At 42.3% G+C, this 21,624-nt stretch overlaps 1 protein-coding gene across 2 annotated transcripts; it reads right to left on the bottom strand.

Moving 5' to 3' along the window:
• Positions 1-7,190: 7,190 nt before the first annotated feature.
• On the bottom strand, positions 7,191-21,109 carry LOC122085441. Of its 2 annotated transcripts, XR_006142129.1 has the most exons (3): positions 20,078-21,109; positions 18,110-18,181; positions 7,191-7,637 (listed from the first exon to the last, which is right to left on the bottom strand). XR_006142129.1 is itself a non-coding variant. In XM_042653876.1 (2 exons), the coding sequence occupies exons 1-2, from the start codon at positions 20,481-20,483 to the stop codon at positions 7,477-7,479; spliced, it is 567 nt and encodes a 188-aa protein (XP_042509810.1). In that variant the 5' UTR covers positions 20,484-21,109; the 3' UTR covers positions 7,191-7,476. The 2 variants fall into 2 exon arrangements, 1 of the variants encoding a protein (XP_042509810.1); XM_042653876.1 differs by lacking the exon at positions 18,110-18,181.
• Positions 21,110-21,624: the final 515 nt, after the last annotated feature.

Below are 21,624 nucleotides of genomic sequence, written 5' to 3'. Positions count from 1 at the left end.
TTTAGATTTCCTTGGGAAAACAAATGAGGTTTCAAATATCAATTTGAAATGTAAAAGAGCTCCAGTGAGTTCTATATACCTATGGCATCTCAAGTTAGACCATTTAACTTGGAAAGGATTAACATGTTGGTTAAGGATGGACCATTAGAAAGTCTAAAGGTTGAACTTTACCCAACTTGTGAATCATGCCTACAAGGTAAGATTACCAAGAAGCCCTTTACAAATAAAGGCAACAGAGCCAATGGTTTGTTAGAACTTATACATACTGATGTGTGTGGACCCATGAACATTTAAGCAAGATATGGTTTTGAAAACTTTGTTATGTTCCCTTATGATTATTCTAGGTATGATTACATCTACTTAATGCATAAAATGTCAGAAATAACCTTTGAAAATTTCAAAGAGTTTTAGGCAGAAGTCGAAAGACAATTAGATCAATGCATTAAGTCCCTTTAATCAGATCAAAGAGGAGAATACTTGTCAGATGAGTTCAAATGATATCTCACTTCTAAAAGGATTGCCTCACAATTAACAAATCCCGATACGCCACTACAAAATGGTGTATCTGAGAGATGCAACAGGACCTTGTTAGACATGGTTAGGACTATGCTCACATTTTGTTACACCCGTGCCCTGACCCGGTCTAATTTGAACTGTTGTGATAGGTCTCGGACCGGAGGTGGGAAGTACAATCGGTTTTTGGCTCGCAACTGCCCATTATCGAAGGGGCGGAGATGACCCCACATGTTCATGTATTGCTTGCCAGTCCAACTGGAGGGGATTCTTACTTTTCGATCTCAAATGGTAAGTCGCTCGACACCCTACACTTGAATCCAGACAGGCACTAAAATTGCTGGAAGACCATATACACAGCCTAGGGCAACTACCCGTGCGAGACCAGATGGTGGACAGCAAGCACTCAAGACAGCAACCTGTCTTGACCACTAGAAATATGCCACCGAAAACAGCCTGAGCCTATTTTCCCTGGCTGTTTTCGCTGACCAATCAAGCTACTGGTTAGATTCTGATGCCCGTGGGTAGGGCTAGCTGCTTCCTAGCACATGCCTGCTACCCATGCATGATTCCAAATCCTCCCCCACACCTTCCTCATGATATGAGCACCTTATGGACCGAAGTAGTCGAGTCCATGTGCCCTGAAAGTTGGATTAACCCATTCGGACCAGACTAGGACCGAATCAAACAGGCCTAAGGCCTAACTTACCATATAAGTGGAAATGAGGAATTCATTTCCTCATTTCTCACTTGTACATACACGTGGGAAAGAGGAAGGAGGAGGGAAAGGAAGAAGAAGAGGGAAGGACTCACCTTGGCTCCCAGCTATCGCATCATTGTCGAAATCCTTGCCAGAGGTAAGTGTAACCTCTCATACCACCCCTCTCTCTTCATTTTGAACTAGGTCAATCTAGGTATAGGTAGAATCTTGACCCATATACCTACTAGAGCTCAGGGATTGTGTATTTCATCTCCCCAGTGCCATTGTTGAGCTCAAACCGAGTCTAGTGAGCTTCGACAATAAGATTGACCAAATGGCCACCAAGGGATTCGATTGACCAAATGACCACCAAGGGATTCGATCGTTCGATCGATGTATCTCCCAAACAGCTTGGTGGAATTGGGATTTTAATGGCTTATAATGATTTTAGGAACATTCTCCACAAACTCCATGGAATAAATCCCAACGATCAGACTCGAACCGGGAAGCCCTAAATCTCACAGGTAGTTCTGTAATGCCAAGGGAAACACTGAAAACACTAGATCTATTTTCAATGAACATGAGAAGTCTTAGGACCTCTCTGTTATGTCCACTGGAAACACCACTGATATTTTCGGTGGAAAATGATTGTTTTCGTTGAGTGTTTCCGGTGACGGTGCTATCACAGAGGGACTTTTCCTGTACCCTTTAGGGGTGCCCCATGTGGGCCCCTCCCGATGTTCTCGATATGTATTGATATTCGGTTACCTTTGTACCTAGAGCAATGATGCGCACATACCCCAAGGCCAAAATTGAATCGAACAATTGATGGCTATACTTGAACCCTAATCTGCACGAGCCTAATCAAGGCGAGGGATGGTTGCTTTTATTTTGGGAATGTTTAATTATTTTAAAATTTCCTCACAAGTATAGATTGTTACATGATTATTTATATTACTCAAATGATGATGATATTCTATCACATGTTACATTTTTATGAAAATGATATGAAATGTTTGTGGATATGTATAGCAGGATCCGATGTGGCCGAGGTGGTACTGGTACCGTGATCACCGTTATATTCATGCATTGATTAAGAGTTAGTTGTAGTCATAGATTACACTTTGTAGCCGATGTGTTACCGGTATCGTGTACTCTAGGATTGCATTTGGAAATGGATACGCTTCATGGCCGATGGACATACTGGTGTTGCGAAGTCCATACTCAACTGTTATTATACATGCTAGATTAGGGAAATGGTCAAGGGTACACTTTGTGGCCGAGGTGTTACATGTATCATGTACCCTGGGACTATACTTGGAGATGGATTACACTTTGTGGTCGATGTGCTTTCGGTATTGTGTAATTTATACTAACTGTATCATTATGAAGGCATGTAGAATATTTATGGTTAGGTATCATTCCCTATGCTACGTCCCCTTTCCAACCGGGGTAAGGTGTTGGATAACCCAATGGTGGTTGTGAGGGTAGCGACTGGAGATGATGAGATGTCTCACTTCCCTTTTGGGGGGAAAAGGACTTGCATCCCATCCTCTCTCCTCTCTTTCTCTTTCATGTGAGGGAGAGGGTATGTCGTGTGTGCATACCTTGCGGGCCCCGCACCATCGTACCATTGCTCGGTGATACGTGGAGGCCTATTTTGTAAGAGTGTGAAATTCATCATTCGAGACGAGGGTTTGATGATGGTGCAATATGGGGATTGGGATCATACAAATGGGGGTTTGGCGTCGTCACCTAGGGTTATGGGCCTAGGACCCTAGGGTGGGCCCAATTCCTAAGAAAAGGGCCCAAATTCTGGTTTGGTCCAGAGATTTAGGATAATTGTCAGGTTGTAGAATTGAGAAGGTGTTAGGCACCCAATCTACCCAGTTCGACCGGTCTTCCTATTAGATACTTAAAAACAAATATTTTCCACAGTTATTACTATTCCACATGCATGGCTAAGTTATCACACATATATACATTGACTGAATTTAAACTACTATATACACTAAAACAAGGTCTATATAAAGTCTACATAATGACAAGTTGGTTGAGAAACTGTACCTGAACTTAACCCCTATTTTGGATCAAAAGGGGTGGGTCCCTGATTAGTACCGGCTCAAACTTTCTTTTATGTTCTCTTGGCTCAAGGGAAGATGGTCTTGACCTCCAACTTCCTTTCTTGAGAGATGTTGATTGTGATGGTATTCGGACAGGGTTCTGGCTAAGACCGATTACTTTTGGATTTGGATTTAGATTCGGATAGAGCTTTAACTAGGGAAGGCTATTTTCAGATTTGGAGTCTAATAGAACTTCGGCTAGGGAAGGCTATTTCTAAGCTTAGGATGAGGTGGCACTCCAATAGAACTTCCGCTGGGGATAGGCTAGCAGAGGGCTAGGCTAAGGTGGCACTTCGATAGAGCTTTCACTGGGAATGGCTATTTCTGAAAAGATTCTAGGGGCACTCAGACAAAGCTTCCTCTAGGAACTGCTATTTTTGGAAAGAAACGGATTGACCTAAAAATGGATTGAAGATCCCCAAAGCCCCAAAGAACACTTTGAAGATTCGAACAGAATTTCGAATCTTGACAAAGATCTCTTCGTAGGCCCGAAGAACCTCAAGGGAGGAGGGATTTCTATTTCTGGTAAAAACTAAGAACACTCAAAAGGGGGGAGGCTAAAACATACCATTTTTGGTAAAAACTAGATTGGGCTAAAGACTTAGATTGAAGATCTTCAAAGTCTCGAAGAACACTTTAAAGATTCGAACAAGATTTTGGATCTTGACGAAGATCGCTTCGAAGACCCGAAGAAAATCAAAAGGGGGACGGGAGGAGGAGAGAGGGCTTCACTATTGTGGAGTAAGGTGGGGTTGTTTGGTGTGTAAAATCCAAAGGAGGGGGAATTTATAGGATTTCTGGGCTAATGGGGTGGAGGAAGAATTTTTAACCAACAGATAAAAGAAGGTTTTTGGACTAAAATGGGTGAAGAGGGCTTTATCCAATGGGTAAAAGGGGTTTTTTGGGAGAGAGAATTCTTAGCAAAAAAGTGGGTTTTGGTCTCAAGTGGGTGGAGAGGAAATCTCTTCACCCATCGGACCAGTGGAATACCAATCCTAACCATTGACAGGGGCGCATAAGATTGGGCCGGAGTGCATGGGGCAAGGCCAGCATGGGAGGGCAGGTAATGTATGCAAGGTGTGTGGGCAATGGCATGGGTGTGCGGCACATGGCGCTCGGTAATGGCATAGGTGTGCGGGTAGTGGCATTGGTGTGCGACATATGGCACGCAGGAAGTGGCATTAGTGTGCGGCACATGGGACAAGGGGCAGCATGCATGTGCAACACATAGCGTGCGGGGCAGCACGTACATGGGCATAGGCAGCAGCAAGGGCATGGGCTGGGCAACAACAACCACCAACACAAGTTATAGCCAGCGGGGGCACTGGCAGTAGCCAGCGGGCAAGCGAGCACGGTCATGGGAGGGCGTGTGCTAGGTCGTGCGAGGGCACACGCACAAGGCTGTGGGGGCTGGCCTACTAGCCAGTGCGTGCAGCACCCATGTGGGCAGGGCTGGCTGGATAGCAGGCATGGCAACAGACATGCGCTAGGCAGCAACCAGTGCGTAGCATGCGTGCAGGCTAGCCTGCGGGCCAAAGCACATAGCGTGCGTGATCACGGATTTTTTCGACGACGATCACGGGAGATCTGACCTTCCAATTTTAACGTGTCATATATCATCAGAATTGTATTTTTGAGCACTATCCATCTGTATGGTCATCTTGACTAGATTCCTTCGTATATAAAAAGTTAGCATTTCTAGGCTTTTCAGGTAGTGGAATGTTTTCAGGTTTTCTTAGTCCATCATCTTTGTTGATCAGAAGTCGAAAGTCGCATCCAAGATCCATATTTCATCTTAGCCGACTGAGGGTGATAAAATTGGATGTCTACAAAATGCCCCTCTTTGGTCGAGGCCTATGCCAACAGTCGTAGGGTAAAGAAAAGAATGGCCACATTTTGTCACTCGGAGCGTGTACTGTCGTCATCCTGCTCATTTATTATGGAGTTGAAAAATGCAACAAATAATATCTCTCAACTTCTTTAGAGTTTTAGAACTTACCTGGGCTACCGATTGTAGGAAAGGAATTCATTGCTTTCCCAATCCTGCAAAAAAAATGTCAATACTTTGATCTTTGACTTTTCCTTAGCTGGGCTTTACATGTGCCAGTTCAAGGAATTTGGTCTCTAGGTTGGTTTTTTCAAACCAATTTGGACTATGTGGGACCGATGGTTACAAGGGAGGAATTCACTACTCTTCCAATCTTGTAATAGGCAAAAACATTTTATTCTTAGATTTCCTTTAGCTGGGCTTCGCATGTGCCAGTTTAGGGAATGTGGTCTCCAGGCTACGTCTTTTGAACTAATCTGGACTATCTGGGACCGATGGTTACAAAAGAGAAATTCGTTGTTCTTCCAATCTTGCAACAAATAAAAATATTTGATTCTTGGATTTTCCTTAGTTGGGCTTCACATGTGCCATTTCAAGGATTTGGTTTCCAAGCTGGGTCATTCGAACCAATTTGGACTATCTGGGACCGATGGTTATAAGAGAGAAATTTGCTACTCTTCCAATCTTGCAACAAATGAAAACATTTGATTCTTAGATTTTCCTTAGCTGGGGCTTCACATGTGTAAGTTCAGGGATTTGGTCTATGAGATCGGGTCACTTGGAGCGATACAAATAGAAAGGGCCCCCTGGGGCCGGGTAAATACAATTGGGCCATCTGGGGCCGGGTCAATGAAATTGTTTCTTTTCTTGATTTTCCCTTTATTTCTTGATTTTTGGTTCTTTGATTTAGAACTTTGTTTTTACTATTGATCTTGCTTTTTGCTTTTTACCCTTCTTTCATTATTCTTCATCTTCATCCTTTCTTATACTCCTTAGGATGGGAGGATTGCCGCCTTGGAGAGCCAAGTTAGTTTTTATGAGCAGAAAATTGCACAGCAGGATGCACTGATTCAGGACATGACATTGAGGCTAGAGTAGACTGGACTAGCATCTGCAGGTTCCTCGATACTCCATGGGGATGATTCAGAGTATGGTTTAGATGATGACTTTTGACCCATAGGGATTTGTTCCTGTATTTCCTGTAAACACAAATACATGTATATTTTTCTTTTTCTTTTTCCCTCCCCCTTGTTTGTTCAGCATTTTATTTTAGCATCTCATGAATGAAAACATATCTTTAGTACAAAGAATTTTTTTTTTTTTTTTTTTGTGGTTTGCAATGTTTAAGCATAATCAATTTCATAACTCAAGTCATAATTAGAATAATCGGGATAACAAGAGAATCCAAATACTTCCTCATTCTATTACCAAGTGAATTACATGAAAAGGGGAACAATTTTCCTACCATGGACAGGATAGGTGAGTAACATGGTGGGGAGACAACTCTTGAGGTGGGTGAAAGTTCACTAACTCCACTAAGGCCATCACTTCGAGCCCATATTATCGGCCGATGTACTTAGACAAATAAAAGGATGTGTGAGTCAATCCCATCAACTTGACATAATTGTAGCCAAGGATCTTCATTAGAATTTTTTTTATGGCTTCCTTGGGCACCTCCATACGATATCTTACACAGTCCTTTCCTTCAGGTACTTCTCCCAAATAGTGATAAGGTCGAATTCCAGAACTTCCCTCTTGTCTTGGTAGCAAAGAGCTTCGAGTGGGCCTCCTTTTAATGGTTTGGTTAACTTTAGTTTCTCGAGGAGCCAAATTTGAAAAATAGCAGGACTCCCTTGATAATGATCTAGTCTGAATCTATGGCCATGGCTCATGTCATCAAATCCCTTGAATGTTTCTGCAATAACCGTAGGGATGATGTCACCTCCCTTCTTTAACTATTTTACCACCTCGATTAGCATAGGTAGTGCACCATGCCTAGGAGTTCAAAAAACATAACGAGCTATTATGCAAATTAAATAAGTATCTTGTGATCTCTATTGATAGATTCCACCCATTGGTAGATATTGGATGAAGATATGGGTCACTTTCAGAATGTCAATCTTCCCGTACATGACAAATTGCTTCACTTACTCTTCTTTCCATCCGAAGAAGTCCTGAATTTTCTCTGAATAATCTTTCTTCAAAAATGGTTGGAACAACCTTCCTATGGGTGGGGATAACATACAAATCCAAAATTCTTCGAGAGTAGGGCAGATCTCTAATCCAAAGTGAAATACATGCAGGTTGGCATCCTAATTTTGAGGCACCTGCCGAAGTAACTGATGATGTAATTTCACACACTTGATCCGACAGAGGAATGACACATTCATGGATTCCAGCAATCCTGATGCCCTCATGTTTATGTCTGTGGTCCATTTCTTCAACGTCTCATCTAACGAGCTCATGACTTTTCCTGAAACCATCACAAATAAAAGAGATTTAATGATTTATCAAAGCATTACTCATTAGCTAATGACTCAAACAAGCCTTTTATCACTGTTGCATTAAGCTCTTCTTTTTTTTTTTTTTTTAACTGATCAAGGGTGGGGGATAAACTGATATCGGGTGGCAATTTTCTTTTAGGGGATGGAATCCTAGATAAGAGTTGACAGGCCAATGGGTGGATGATAGATACCTAATGGCCTTTTATGCCAAATGGCGATTCTTGGGGGATAAAATCCTGGATAAGAAGTGACAGACCAATGGGTGGATGACAGATACCTAATGGTCTTTCATGCCAAATGACGATTCTTATGGGACACAAACTATGATGATCTTTTAAGATACTTTGATTATTAATCGAGGAACCAATTTATTGCCTTTAGATGGTTGAGACCGCATTTGTACATGTCAAGTTACCTACGTACCCCTCGAAAAGAATTAGGTCTGACGTAGTTCAGGCTCTTCACCCTTTTAGACACAATATTTCTTAGGTTGATCCATGTTCACCAGTCCGAGTATTTCTTCGCCGTTGTGGTCTATAAGTTTCACAACTTTGCTTGGTAAAATCTCTTTGACGGTGAATGGGCCGCTCCAGTTGGGCCTGAATTTTCCTCTTGGGTCATGAATTGAGGCTCTTTATTCTCGAAGAACTAGTTCACCCTCCTCTATGTGGCGGGGTTTCACATTCTTGTTAAAGGCCTTGGCCATTCTCAGTTGATATTTTTTCAAATTATCCATGGCTTTCATGCGCCTTTCATCAAGAAAATTGAACTGGTCATGTCGGGCCTTCACCTACTCTCTTTCAAGTAGCTGACTATCAAGAAGCACCTTTAGGGATGGTACCAGGATTTCCATAGGTAGAACTGCCTCAACCCCATATACCAAAGAGAAAAGGATTGCCCCTGTCGAGGACCATATAGAAATCTGGTATGCCCATAAGGCAAGAGATAACTTATCAGCCCAATCCTTTTGTATTTCTGCCATTTTCTGTAGGATGACTTTGATGTTCTTGTTGGCTACTTTCACTGCCCCATTGGTCTACGGCCTGTAAGTGGTAGAGTGATGCCTTCTGATACTGAAATTTATGCAGATTTTATCGGTCATACCCCAGAAATGGGATCCTTGATCTAATATCAATTCTTGAGGAACTCCATATCGGGAAATGATATTTTCTTGGATGAATTTTGCCACCTTAGCAGATGTGAGGATCGCATAGGACTAAACTTCTACCCACTTGGTGAAATAATCAATGGCTACTAAGATGAACTCGTGACCATTAAATGCCTTGGGGTTGATCTTTCCAATGATATCAATACCCCAAGTGGAGAATAACCAAGGTGATCTGAGCGAATGCAGCTCGACTAGCGGGCAGGATATGTATGATGTTAGTAAATATCTAACACTTGTGACATTTCTTAACAAAGTCCACGCAATCTGCTTCCATTGTGTTTCAATAATATCTCAGCCTAAGGATCTTCTTAGATAACATCTTGGCATTCATATAGGGTCCACAAAGACCTTGATGAATTTCCTCCATGATAGTTGTCGTTTGCTCCTCATCCACACACAACAACTGTATTCCATCATAGGATCTCTTGTACAACAAATTTTCCTGAAGGATAAATTGGGTGGCATAGCTCTTTAGAAACTTCTTTTCTCTATCAGTTGCTTCAACTGGGTACTTCCTTTCCCTGATGAAATCTACTATATGAGCGAACCAAGACTGACCATCCACAATGAGAGAATTCACTGAATTCTGATAAATGGGCCTGCTTCTTTGTTCCACCAAGAACGATCAAACCCTAGCCGTAGGGTTGCATTCTACCATGGAAGCCAAGGTTGCAAGGGCATCAGCAAACCTATTGTTATCTCTCTAGAAGTATTCAAACAAGATCTTCTCAAAGTGTCCAGTCACCTCTTCCAAATGTTCTTGATATGGCTTCAACTTTTCATCTCTAGTTTTTCACTTTTCCTGTGTCTGACAGATGACGATGGATGAATTACCATATACCTTGATCCTTTTTACCCTAATGGTCAAAGCAGTTTCAAGCCCAAAGCACAAGCTTTATATTCGGTAATATTGTTGGTACAGAAAAAATCGAGACGGAATGATGAAGGAAAATAAAGACCATCAGGAGTGACAAGCAATATTCCTGCACCACATCCCTTCTGATTGGCTTGCTCCATCAAAGAATAATTACTATTCATTAATTGTGTCTTCTTCCTCTATTGCAATGATTCCTTCATCGGAAAAGGCATCATCTAAAGATCTTCCATCTTCTGTGGGGTGGGCAACCAAATGATCGGCTATGGCCTGCCTCTTGATAGATTTTTGAGTAACATAGGTGATGTCAAACTTTGATAGCAAAAGCAACCAACAAGCCATCCTTTCGGTTAGGGCTAGTTTCTCGAAGAGGTATTTCATAGGATCCATCCTTGAAATTAAGTTCACCGGATAGGAAACCATGTAGTGCTGTAACCTTTTCATTGCCCAAATCAACGCAGCACAAATTCTTTCCAAAGATGTATACTGTGTCTCATATTCTAGGAACTTCTTGCTGAGGTAATATATGGCATGCTCTGCCCCCTTTTCCGTCTCCTTCTGTTCTAGCAATGAGCACATGGAATATTCTCTCACGGATAAGTACAAGAGAAGTGGTTCTTCCTCCACCGGCGGTGTCAGTACTGGTGGGTTCATGAGGTATCCCTTGATTTTGTCAAAAGCTTGTTGGCATTAGTCATTCCATTCCGTGGGTTAATCCTTTTTCAGCAGCTTGAAAATTGGTTCACAGATTATAGCCAACTGAGCTATGAATTTGCAAATATACTGGATGTGACCCAGAAGTCCTCGTATTTGCTTCTCAGTCTGAGGTGTGGGCATTTTTTGAATTGCCTTAATCTTGATAGGGTCGACTTCAATGCCTTTTTCACTCACCAAGAAACCTAACAACTTTCCTATTGTTGCCCCAAATACACACTTCTGAGGGTTCAACTTCAGTTGAAACTTCTTGATTCTTTCAAAGAAACGCCTTAGCACAGGAATATGCCCCTGCCGATCTTTTGACTATACTATCATGTCATCCACATGACTTCCACATCTTTGTTCATTATGCCATGCAATATGGCTGTAGCTGCTCTCTGATAAGTTGTCCCAGCGTTCTTCGGTCCAAAAGGCATCACCTTGTAACAATAAGTTCCGCACGGAGTGGTGAAGGTTATCTTTTTGCGATCTTCTAGGTGCATATTTATTTGGTTGTATCCTGAGAATCCATCCATAAATGATAACAAAGCATGCCCCACCATATTATCCACCAATACATCAATGTGAGGCAATGGGAAGTCATCTTTAGGGCTCACTTTGTTAAGATCTTGGAAGGCCATACACATTCGTACCTTGCCATCTTTCTTCGGTATTGGTACAATGTTGGCTAACCATTGGGGGTACTTCACCACTTGTACAGATCCTGCATTCCACTGCTTCATAACTTCTTCTCTGATCTTCTCACTCCGTTCTAACCGCATTCTTCAGAGCTTCTTCTTTACAGATTTTGCCCTGGGGTAGGTCGGTAATCGATGCTGCACGATGTTGGGGTCGATACTAGGCATATCCTCATAAGACCAAGCAAAGACCTCGATGAATTCCTTCAAAAGACTAATCATCTGTTCTACTTCTTCGTCATCAAGGGTAGTGCTAATTTTTACCTCTCAAAGGCATTGGTCGGTTCCTAGATTAATAATCCAAGTATCCTCATGGATGGGTTGGGCTTTCTTTGATTTGTATTGTTTTATTGATTCTTGATATTTATTAAGATCATCATCAAAAAAAGGAGGCAAGTTATACTCGGAATCAGAAATTTCATTCATAAAATGAGTAACACACTCGACATACAAGGACTCTGAACTCTCCTTTAGAGGGGAGGCCGACATGAAATCATAAACAACAAACTTGACTACAGACTTGATAACTGGCTTGATACTTTTGCTAGGGGTATTCAGGCTGGTTGACTCAGTAGCATGAGCAAACTTGAAGTTTTCTCCAATGCTTGTCCAATTCAGGAGCAGCTCAGTGGCTTGATGGATGAGGAGGTGTGGCAAAGGGCCTTCTTCTCCTTCTGAAAAAGTTGCTGCTATTCCTTCAGTGTTGCCATGGTTCTTTTGGATAGGTGTCTGTTTCTTCATAAATACCAGCTGGTCAATCTCACGCTCTCAGAAGCCGAACTTTATGAGGGGTGAAGATTGGTGGAGACTACTCAATCATTTTTTTATAAAGTCCATCTTTTTTAGCCTATTGAGGGATGCCATCTCAGTACCTCGGTCACATCTTTGACCACCTTCACGAGCCTTCCCGTTGCAGTTAATTCAGGCATAGTACATACAAACCATCATTCTCTGTGCTCTTCTTTGCTTCGTATACGCACTTCTTCCCCTGAAAGGACGAGGCTTAAGCTCATGTAGCTCTCGGACTCTTAGTTCTTATAGGAGGGAGCAAATGTAACGTTTCAAATCAATGGAAAGCGACAGACTCCAGGTGAGCCTTATCTTCTTTTCCCATTCTCTTTTTAGGAGGACTCGAGGACTTGATGCCTCCTTTAATTGGATCAATGTTGTAAGTTCATTAGAGGAATCTCAATCAGTGCAATTTCTGCTATCCCAGTGATGCAACTGTTATGATCACTTTCTTTGACAAGCATTTTCTATTGTTCCACTTCATGAGTCATCCAGTCGAATTCGTCTTAGAAAAATACTTCAAATCCTGGTTGCATCTTTACGGCGGTTTCATCAAACCATGGCTCCACATTTTCGTAAAAAGGAAAATCCTCTCCTTCTTTTACAAAATACCCATTGAGAGTAGGGTAGTAAGAGATGGAGATCTTCCTAGTCATCCTCAGCACTTTTTGCCCGTTGGTGGTCGGAGGAGTGTACCCGAGACCATTCTTTCCTTTGTTCACCGCCAAACTAGGCTACTTTGAAACTCCTTGATGATATTTCTCTAGCCCCATGCCAGGAAAATATTACATATTCTTCATCATCTGATTTACTGGCGGACTCTAGATGGCCTCATAGTTAGCTGGGATTTCCTCCTTTGGAACTTCTTTAGCAATGGTTGTGCAAGTTATGTCTAATTCAAAACCACTTAGTTGGACTTCCTGATCTTGTTCTTCCCCAATTTCAATATTGGCCAAGGTATTAACCACTTCGGGATCTCCGGCTATTGTGATCACCTTTCCTTTATGAATGAACTTCATTTTTTTATGGAGACTAGAGGACATTTCCCTCACATGGTGCAACCAAGGCCTTTCCAAGAGCATGTTAAAAGCTGCCAGTATATCAATGACTTGGAAATCAATATCAAATTTCACTGGGCCAATCTTTATGGGAAGGGTAAGGATGCCAAGGATCTTCCTGTTGGTATTATCATATACCTGTATAGTTTGGGTAGTGGGCCTCATTTCTTCCAGGTTGACGCCAATACTCTTTGCCGATCTCAATAGTAGCACATTCAAAGTGGGCCCGTTGTCAATAAGAACCTTGGGAACCACCTTATCAAGACACTCTACCATGAGGTGGAGAGCTCGATTATGCTGGACCCCTTTGGGAAGCTATGAATCTGAGAACATCAAGGATTGCACCGCATATGTTGCCCCTACTATATGTATGAGATGTCCTGGATTTATCTCATTCGGCACATGTACATTGGTGGGAGACTTCAAGACTGCTTCACGATGTATGGGGGATGCCATCAACAATCCCCAAATTGAGATATTCGCTTGGGACTTCTTGAGTTGACCCAAGACTAGGTTCTCTGGCTCTTTCTTTAAGCTGCTAGTTCCGGCCTCATTAGCCCTTGACTATTCTACTGCTAGAGCCTTGCCCTTATAGTCTTCTCCACTTCTAGTTTCCATCACGTTGACAGGTTTCTTCACAATAATCTCTATGGGATAACAATCTTCATCATCATTATTTGTTATGGTGATTATCCCTACCATAGGGTTATCCTCTTCTTCTGATTCTCCTTCCGTGCTTAGGGCGAAAAGTCGAGGTCCTCCACAAATATCCATAGCCCTGGCTCATAACTGTTTGACTATATTAGAAAGTTGTTGGTATGCAGCGTCTACTACCTCTACAAATGTGTCGTCTGGCCCTATTTCCTCCAGATCATTCAACTGCTTATGGTAGTAATGATCACCGATAGTTACTTCACCCAGTATATTGTCAATTTCTTTCACTCTTTCTTACATTCTCAATGTGTTTGAGTACACTTCACACAGCTTTGCTTCCATCTCTAATGTGGATTCTGGTTCATCCAGATAAACTTACATCGGTTCTCTAGATTCTTCATCACTTTCTGAATCTGATGTAGAATCATCTCCTCCCATGCAGAGGGAAGGGTAAATGCCACCTGTCGGATCAGCTATTAGGTCATCACCACCGATAGCATAGACTGAGAAACATGTCTGGTGGTCTAGTGAGTAATGTGCCAACTCATCATCATTATCATTGTACCAAGGCCCTTGGTAGTCATCCCAGTCTGGATACTCATCATCCTTTTAAGAATCAGAGTCATCTCCTTCCTTCTCATCTTCATTCTCATCCTTATCGTCGTCGTCATCATCCTCCTCTTCACTAATTTCCCCCTCACTTGGTTCTCCATCAGATTCTTCTGGACTATTAAATTCTCCTGTATCTAAACGCTCATAGTATTCAAAGCATATAGACTGGAAGATTTCCATAAGGTTGGTCTTGACATCACTAGCTCGAAATTGGACCAGTCCTGATTCATCATCCTCTGTGTCACTCCTTATGTGAATTAGGGAGGTGTGCTCTTTTAGTAGTTCCCCTATGGCCAATGTGGTTACTGCTCTAAGAAGATCACCTGTAACCTCTTTAATTACCTATGGATTGTCTTCTAAAGATATAGTAAACTAAATTAGAGAAGTGGGATCACTCACCTGGTCTTCCCCTAATGCATTCACTGACCCTGTTGATGAAGTCATCTTTGGGGAGTCTAGTAGCATAAGCATATCCTTCCAATCGTACCTATCCTTCCATCCTTCTTTTGGGTTATATACCAAACCTTGAGAATGGGATTGGTATGAGGGTGATGAGGGATATGAAGTGGGATGGTATGAAGATGATGTAATATGGGATATAGGATATGAAGATTGGGGGTGATAGGATGAGGAAATTCCTTCTCCTTGATGCTGAGGTGAAGGTTGATGATATGACGGAGGCTAGTAATATGGTGAAGGTGGGAGGTATAGTGGAGGTTGGTAATATGGTATGGTGGATTCTTCTGTTGATGAGGAATGATGAATGGTGGGAGTCCGATCTTTTAATTCTTCCTCTGATGATTCTCTTCTTTCAGGAATCCTTATGGCTCTGGCCCTTTGACTCATGAGTTTCCTGTAAGCTCAGGCATTCATATGATTCTTTTGAGCTCTAGGTACAATGAGTTGAGTGGGGTCACTCTCTATAGCTTCTTCATCTAGATTGTTCATATGCTCGAGGAGTGGATTGGTATTGACATTGGGAGGTCGCTTCACCTTGATCTCAATGGTTTTGTTGTCTACCAAGTCCTGAATTGCATGTTGTAAACCTAAACATCTTTCAATTTTGTGCCCCTTCTGAGTGTAGTAAGCACAATATTCATGATCCCTATACCAAGCTGGAGGAGGGTTACTGATCACTCTTGGAGCCACCATCCCTAGCAATCCTTGTTTCTTTAACTTCTCATACACTGTCGTCACAGGCATTCCCAAATCAAAAAATTATCTTCTTGGATGAGGGATCTTCTGAGAGGGTGCATTTGCTTGTATTATGAATGGCAGTGAAGAAGTGGCTGGTGAGACTGATTGCTGAACTGCACTCACCATATTAGTTTTCAGACTCTTTCCACATCCGACTCTGGTGTTTTTCCCTACATCTTGGGAGGATCCTTGATACTGAGCTTCCCTTAGGATTCTGTTTTCCACCCATGTGCCAGTGGCTATTAGGGCATCAAAAGTTTGCAAATCTTGATAGTAGAGGACATCATAATAGGGCTTTGACAAGTTCTCTATCAACATCTCCACTTGCTCTGCTTTTGAAGGTCGATCTGCCATCTTGGCTACCTTATCTCTAAACCTCATCAAGAAGGCGATGAATCCTTCTCTAGGCTACTGCCTCAATGTCTCCAGCTCTCGACGTTTTACATCCACCTCAATATTGTATGAGCACTGCTTGGTGAAAGCTTTCACCACTGTTATCCAATTCTGAGTTTGGGATGGCTCCAACTGCGTGAGCCACCTTAGTGCTAGTCCTGATAGGGTTAACATGAAGGTATGCTCCATCTGGTTTTATGTAAGCTGCTATGACTTAGCGATGTTGAGGAAGACTTTGAGATGAGCCTTGGGGTCTCCTGACCCATCAAACCTGTAGGTATGCCACTTGAATTTCTCGGGAATACTTGCCCTAGAAAAGAAACTCATTTCATCTAAAACTACTGTTTAGCTTTCCAAACTCTTCCCTGCTCGGAACATATTTTCCAAATTTTCCAATTGCTCCCTGACTTTCCTTTCTCTATCCATTTCTGGAGGTTCCATTCAGACGTGTGCTACAAATTCCTCTTCCTCATCTTTAATTACTACCCTGGGAGGATGGACCTTAGAATAGGCCCCTCATTGACCATTTGGACGGGTAGGTGAAGATCTTCTTTAACCAGTTGGTCTGACTTGCTCTGGTTCTCCTGAGTTAACTTGGGAAGAGTTTCCACAATAACTTATAGTGCCATTTTTCTCCACATCTCCTGTAGCCAGTGCCATCTCATTCCTAGGATCAGCTCTGGGAGGGTTCTGAAGTGCATACAATATCTGAGCTATCTCTCTCTTGACTTCAACCATTTTTGTATGGAAGGTCTCCACGGGACAAACCCATGCCTGTTCAGGTGATTCAGAGTCATGTGGATCCATACTAATTGGGCTATAATCACTTGGTAGTAGACAATCTCGAAGAGATAATGGAGGTGACACTTGACTTAGGCGAGTCAACTGATTACCCTAACGTGTCCAAAAGGACCGCAGAGAATACTTGAGGTGTGGAATTGTGCCTGAACCAAAAGTGGTTTATTTTAGGATTCTTGAATTCTCAACCCCTTGTTCACACATTCACTAGATTAACAACCAAAGATACAAAGTTAGTCCGCTTAATGATAGGGAGTGGATAGTGTTTGATGCCCCTGGTCCACTCGATATCATAAGCAGGAGATTCATACAAATGGCTTGTTGAGAATATTTCCATAAGACATTCCATGTAATAAAGTCATACTTTCCTTGCTTTTTTCCCACTAGGTGTCCTTCCTCCTGATTTTCTCGGGACTTCTCGGGACTTTATGTGACTCTGACAAGATTACCCCTAAGTCACATATTTGAACATTTTTCTTAAGGAGGAGGGACACCTTCTATCCAAAACCCACTTAGGAAAGCAATTCTTTACGACGGGAATATAATGTAGGAACATTCCTTTTCAAGACCGCAAACAAGTTCTATAGTTAGCTTGTGGCACTTCTAGCTTCTTCATCTATTTTCTACATGATGCTAAATATGCAGTGGATGAAATAGGACCGACAAGACTTCCTTAACAAGATCTATATACACAAGCTACGTGTTTCTTTCGATATACCTATAGGTACGAGATCAAGGGGGTGACTTCCTTTCCCATTACTCGTGACAACACAAGAGGTTAAGCAACTGGCCACGAGGTGGTGGAACTATGAGTGATTGTGTGCAAAAATAAAATGCAAAAATACCATTATCCGATCTCAGAATGTCACAAAGTGCACGGACCTCCCCGAGGGTGGTGGCACAATTACGAACAGTCTCACCGTTTAATAATACCTCACACTCTTGTACAAGAAGCGGGTATCATTTGCTCTCAGAGTGCTCTCCATGACATGCGATGATCTCCCCCAAGGGTGCAGGCAAGACAAGGAGTCCCTCGCCAAATGATATACCTCACCCCCTATTGGCAAGGGTTATAGCAGTGGGATATGGTCCTAGCCCAATGCAATCTAAATGCATACAGTTCAGTCAATATATCCACACATCCATACATCCTCTGACCTCTAGGCCCATGGTCTGGCATCCTCCTTCGGTCACACCGTGCCCTAGATCGTCAGAGCTATGGTCATAATTATAATATTGACCTCTGAGCCCATAGTACCGAAATCCTCCCTTAGCCACACCGAGCCTCAAACCATTAATACTATATACTATAACTACAACCATACACCATAATATAATCCACATCCAAAACCACGGTCAAATTAATCATGATATTCAAAATCCATATGTGCAATAACAGGTATATACAAAATATATCCATAACATAGAAACAATCCAATACACATGTGCATTCAAAATCAAAAGATAGAAATACTCCGTAAAATAATCACAATCACCCACTCACCTTGATACCCGAATCCAAAGTATTGTCACTGAATTCCCGTCATCACGTATTCTTGCCGAGCATCTTAGGTTCCTAAATATCAATTCAATTATTTAATGTTAGATTTTGTTTATTCAATCCAAATAAAGTCTTAATTCAAATATCAGTTGAATTCCCTCACTAGAACTCGACCACGGACCACTGAGAAGGATTTTGTCCTGTGCCAGCATCTATCCCATATATTGACCTATATGGGTCCACTTGACCCCAATAGACCATATGTAGGCTATTAATGCAACCCACACAACCATTGTCCAACTGTCCATAAATCAGAGCCATAACTTGACCAATTTGGCCACCGACACACCACATAGGTGATTGGGGCAAGGACAACAGGAACAGAGGGCATTCCCTCAACAAAAACACCCACCGCCAGGTTATGTGCAAGGGCACTGGCCTACCGCAGGCACCCACCGGTGGAGGTTTTACAGCAACTCCTGGCAGTTGCTGAAATCCCCACTAGTCTGAGGTGTTCCTGCCCCTTTGAACACTCAACTTGGTGTTTCTAGGTAACTTTCATGTGTATAAATAGGTTCCACTCAAATCCAATTAATTTACCCCACTCCATCATGGTCTTCAATTCCACACTGAATCTCAGCAGTGCACAAGTAAGCATTGTTGACCTATGATTGCCAGCACAAGCAGCCCCCAATCTGAGCATGTGCAAACCTAAAAGCATAATTGGGTAGCCATATGATGGTAAACATGCCCAAATTCAAACCCAGTTAAATTCCCAAGTCCTAAGGTTCAGAAATGAGTCAGAGATGAAGGTGGGTCTCTGAACCACTCCATTCTTCTATTTCAGTTCTAGAATGGTGGTCCCAGCCTTGAAATAGAATTCCCTCATTATACCAAGTCTGCTTAGACTATGGTCAGCCATAAGGATAAGATACATACATGTATCTACCCCTAGGCACAGGGTAAGTATGCTTACATTACCCAAATTTACAAATTCAGCAACTACAATGCTTAGGCCCTATCCTAGCAGCTGAGTTCTCAACCCCAGGACAAGAACCCCTTGTTTCCAAGATCTGATACTTATTTAGTGGAATTTATAAAATTAGTCACAAGCCTGTGTACTGTCCTGAATGTATGGACAGCAGGCTTATAACATCAATCCAACCCTTACATTTGGGTTTCTAACACAGGAACAAAGGAATCCTTGTGTACAACCCAACACTCAACTATAGGAGGCTGTAAGGATATTATCCCGAAATCTGAGCACAACCTTATAGTGAGGACAGCAGGCATACATTAACCAGATCTCCTGCTCATTAGACATTAAACCCAATTTCAAGTCTTGGGTTGCCAACTGCACACTTACAGCTCTCAATTCAACTGGAGAGGCCCACAGGGATCACATGAGACCTGCATACATTCCATGTCATACATGGACAGCATACCTTCATGCTCAATTTCAGTCCCTGTGACTGATATTACCAAATTCCCAAGCCTACAGATAAAAACCCCAAACCCGGGCTTGCTTAGCCTACCAATTTAGCCCAATTTGACTGAAAGAGGCTACGGGGACCATGATTAATTTAATTCCTACCCAATTAACATAAATTAAACATGCTACTATACTTTACACAGTCCCTGTTACTGAGTTCCAGCCAATTCCCAGGCATACAGTCCAAGGTTCCCAGTTCTTTGTGTTTGCATGCTTGGAACCTAAGCTGGATTTTAATTTCTCATACAATAACCTACTGTACAGCATATAGAGGTAAAATTTTGGCAGGTACAGTAGCAGGGAAGGTCTTGTAGCAACAATAACAGCAGTAGCAGAGCAGCATGCACGAAATCCCCTTTCTCCTTCTCTTTTCTCCTCTTCCGCTCCAACCGAATTTAGTCCATAAATGAGAGGAATTAGAAAATGAGAAATCTAAGCTTCTAAACTTACTGTACAAGAAGTTAATGATCTTCTCTTACCTGTATGTATGTATACAACAGAGAAGTGGTAGCAGCAGTAAGAAAGGCCAACTTGGAAGCAGCCTTTGCCTTCCATAGCTTGCATGAACCATACTTGGACAGCAGCTACAGCAAGGATCAGCAGCAACATCATGTATATGCAGCAGCAGCTATCATGCAGCAGTAGGAGCAGTATGTATGCAGCAGAGGCAGAAGAAGCATCACCAGGGCAGCAACCAACTTCAATTTCAGCTTGTATAAGAATAGAAATGGTAGGACAGCAGCTGAATTCTAACCTTTGGGCAGCAGCCACCTTCTTTGTACAACAAATACACTCCCTATAACTTGCATGTATAGCAGTAGTAACCAGCAGCAGCAGGAGCAAAGACATTAGCAGCAGCTGCAATGGTGGTAGCAGCAGCAGCATTAGGCTTCATGCAGCCCAAGAGAACAGCCCTTTTCCTTCTCCCCTCCTTATCTCCTTCTCCTCCCCAGTACTGGCATGTGGGCCCACCTGATCGTCTGCATGTTGGGTGCCACATAACCAGTGTGAGATACCCTTTCAACTCATATAATTGGTCGAGGCATGCCTGAAGGGATGTGGGACCCACAGGACAATAATGTAATTTTTCTGCAGACAGCACAACCGGCAGGTGGTCAGGCAGGTGACCTGCCAGTGACAGCAAAACTGTCCCCCAGCAGTCCCAACCACTTGGCCCTCAGGCCAGATATGTGTGTGACCTTGTACACACCATTTTGGCCTATTTTCCTCCACTACTTGGCTCAGGTGCAGTGGCAGTTGCCTTATCCACTGTGCAACCTACACTGGCCAATTGGGCAGCCCAGTTGCCCTTAGTGTCGGCTATGTCCAAACGCCCGAGGCATGCAGCTGCATTTTGATATGGGGTATCACAGGAAACTCTTCAAATCCTTCAGTTGGGTATCTGAAACTGAAAGAGCACTTCTACAAAGCTTTGGTAACAGAGATTTGATGGACATTATCTACTTTTGAAACCCCATATCCAAGAGCCTAGAAGCCTTCTTCTCTAAGATTAAAACCTACTCCAGTCAAAAAGATGAATCCAATATCAAATTAATTAACAGTTTAAGTTGGTAAGTAGAAGAATGGGAAAACCCCAAAGAAACGGGCATGGTTTAATTCCTACTTTTAGCATGCTTCCTTCTCTAGTGACAGTGGGGAACCATAGAACACATAGTCTTTACTCGAAGAACTATAGGAAAGTACAATTAGAAAAATCATATTAATCAGTTTTGCAACCAATAAATGCATAATTGGAGGCTTTTACACACTATCGAATCCCCATTTAATGCAATTCTCATCAATGTCTTTCAACTATACTCATCCTTGCCTTCCGTATCTTTCTTGTCTGAAATGGTGGAAATATTTTGCTCCGGTGGATAAGTTAAAGCTGACGTTATCCCTTAATAAATGTTTTTAATACTCTTTAAAATTCTGAAGTTCTGATTGTTCTGTTTTGTTTTCTCTTTAAAATTCCATAATCACCTCTCCCCATGAACGAAGTCTCGGCATTTCACCTACCGCCGTT

The sequence above is a fragment of the Macadamia integrifolia genome, chromosome 8 (genome assembly GCF_013358625.1).
Source record: "Macadamia integrifolia cultivar HAES 741 chromosome 8, SCU_Mint_v3, whole genome shotgun sequence".
Lineage (NCBI taxonomy): Eukaryota > Viridiplantae > Streptophyta > Magnoliopsida > Proteales > Proteaceae > Macadamia > Macadamia integrifolia.
The sequence above is the reverse complement of the archived record's forward strand: the minus strand, read 5'-3'. Positions and strand labels throughout refer to the sequence as shown.

What these genes read in the sequence shown, in the direction of transcription:
- LOC122085441 (XM_042653876.1), bottom strand. Translation starts at nt 20,483, where the DNA reads ATGCTGCTGCTGCTACCACCATTGCAGCTGCTGCTAATGTCTTTGCTC. An exon ending in TGTTGTATACATACATACAG is followed by an intron (nt 7,638 to 20,077) that starts GTAAGAGAAGAT and finishes TGATGGTTTCAG; the next exon opens with GAAAAGTCATGAGCTCGTTA.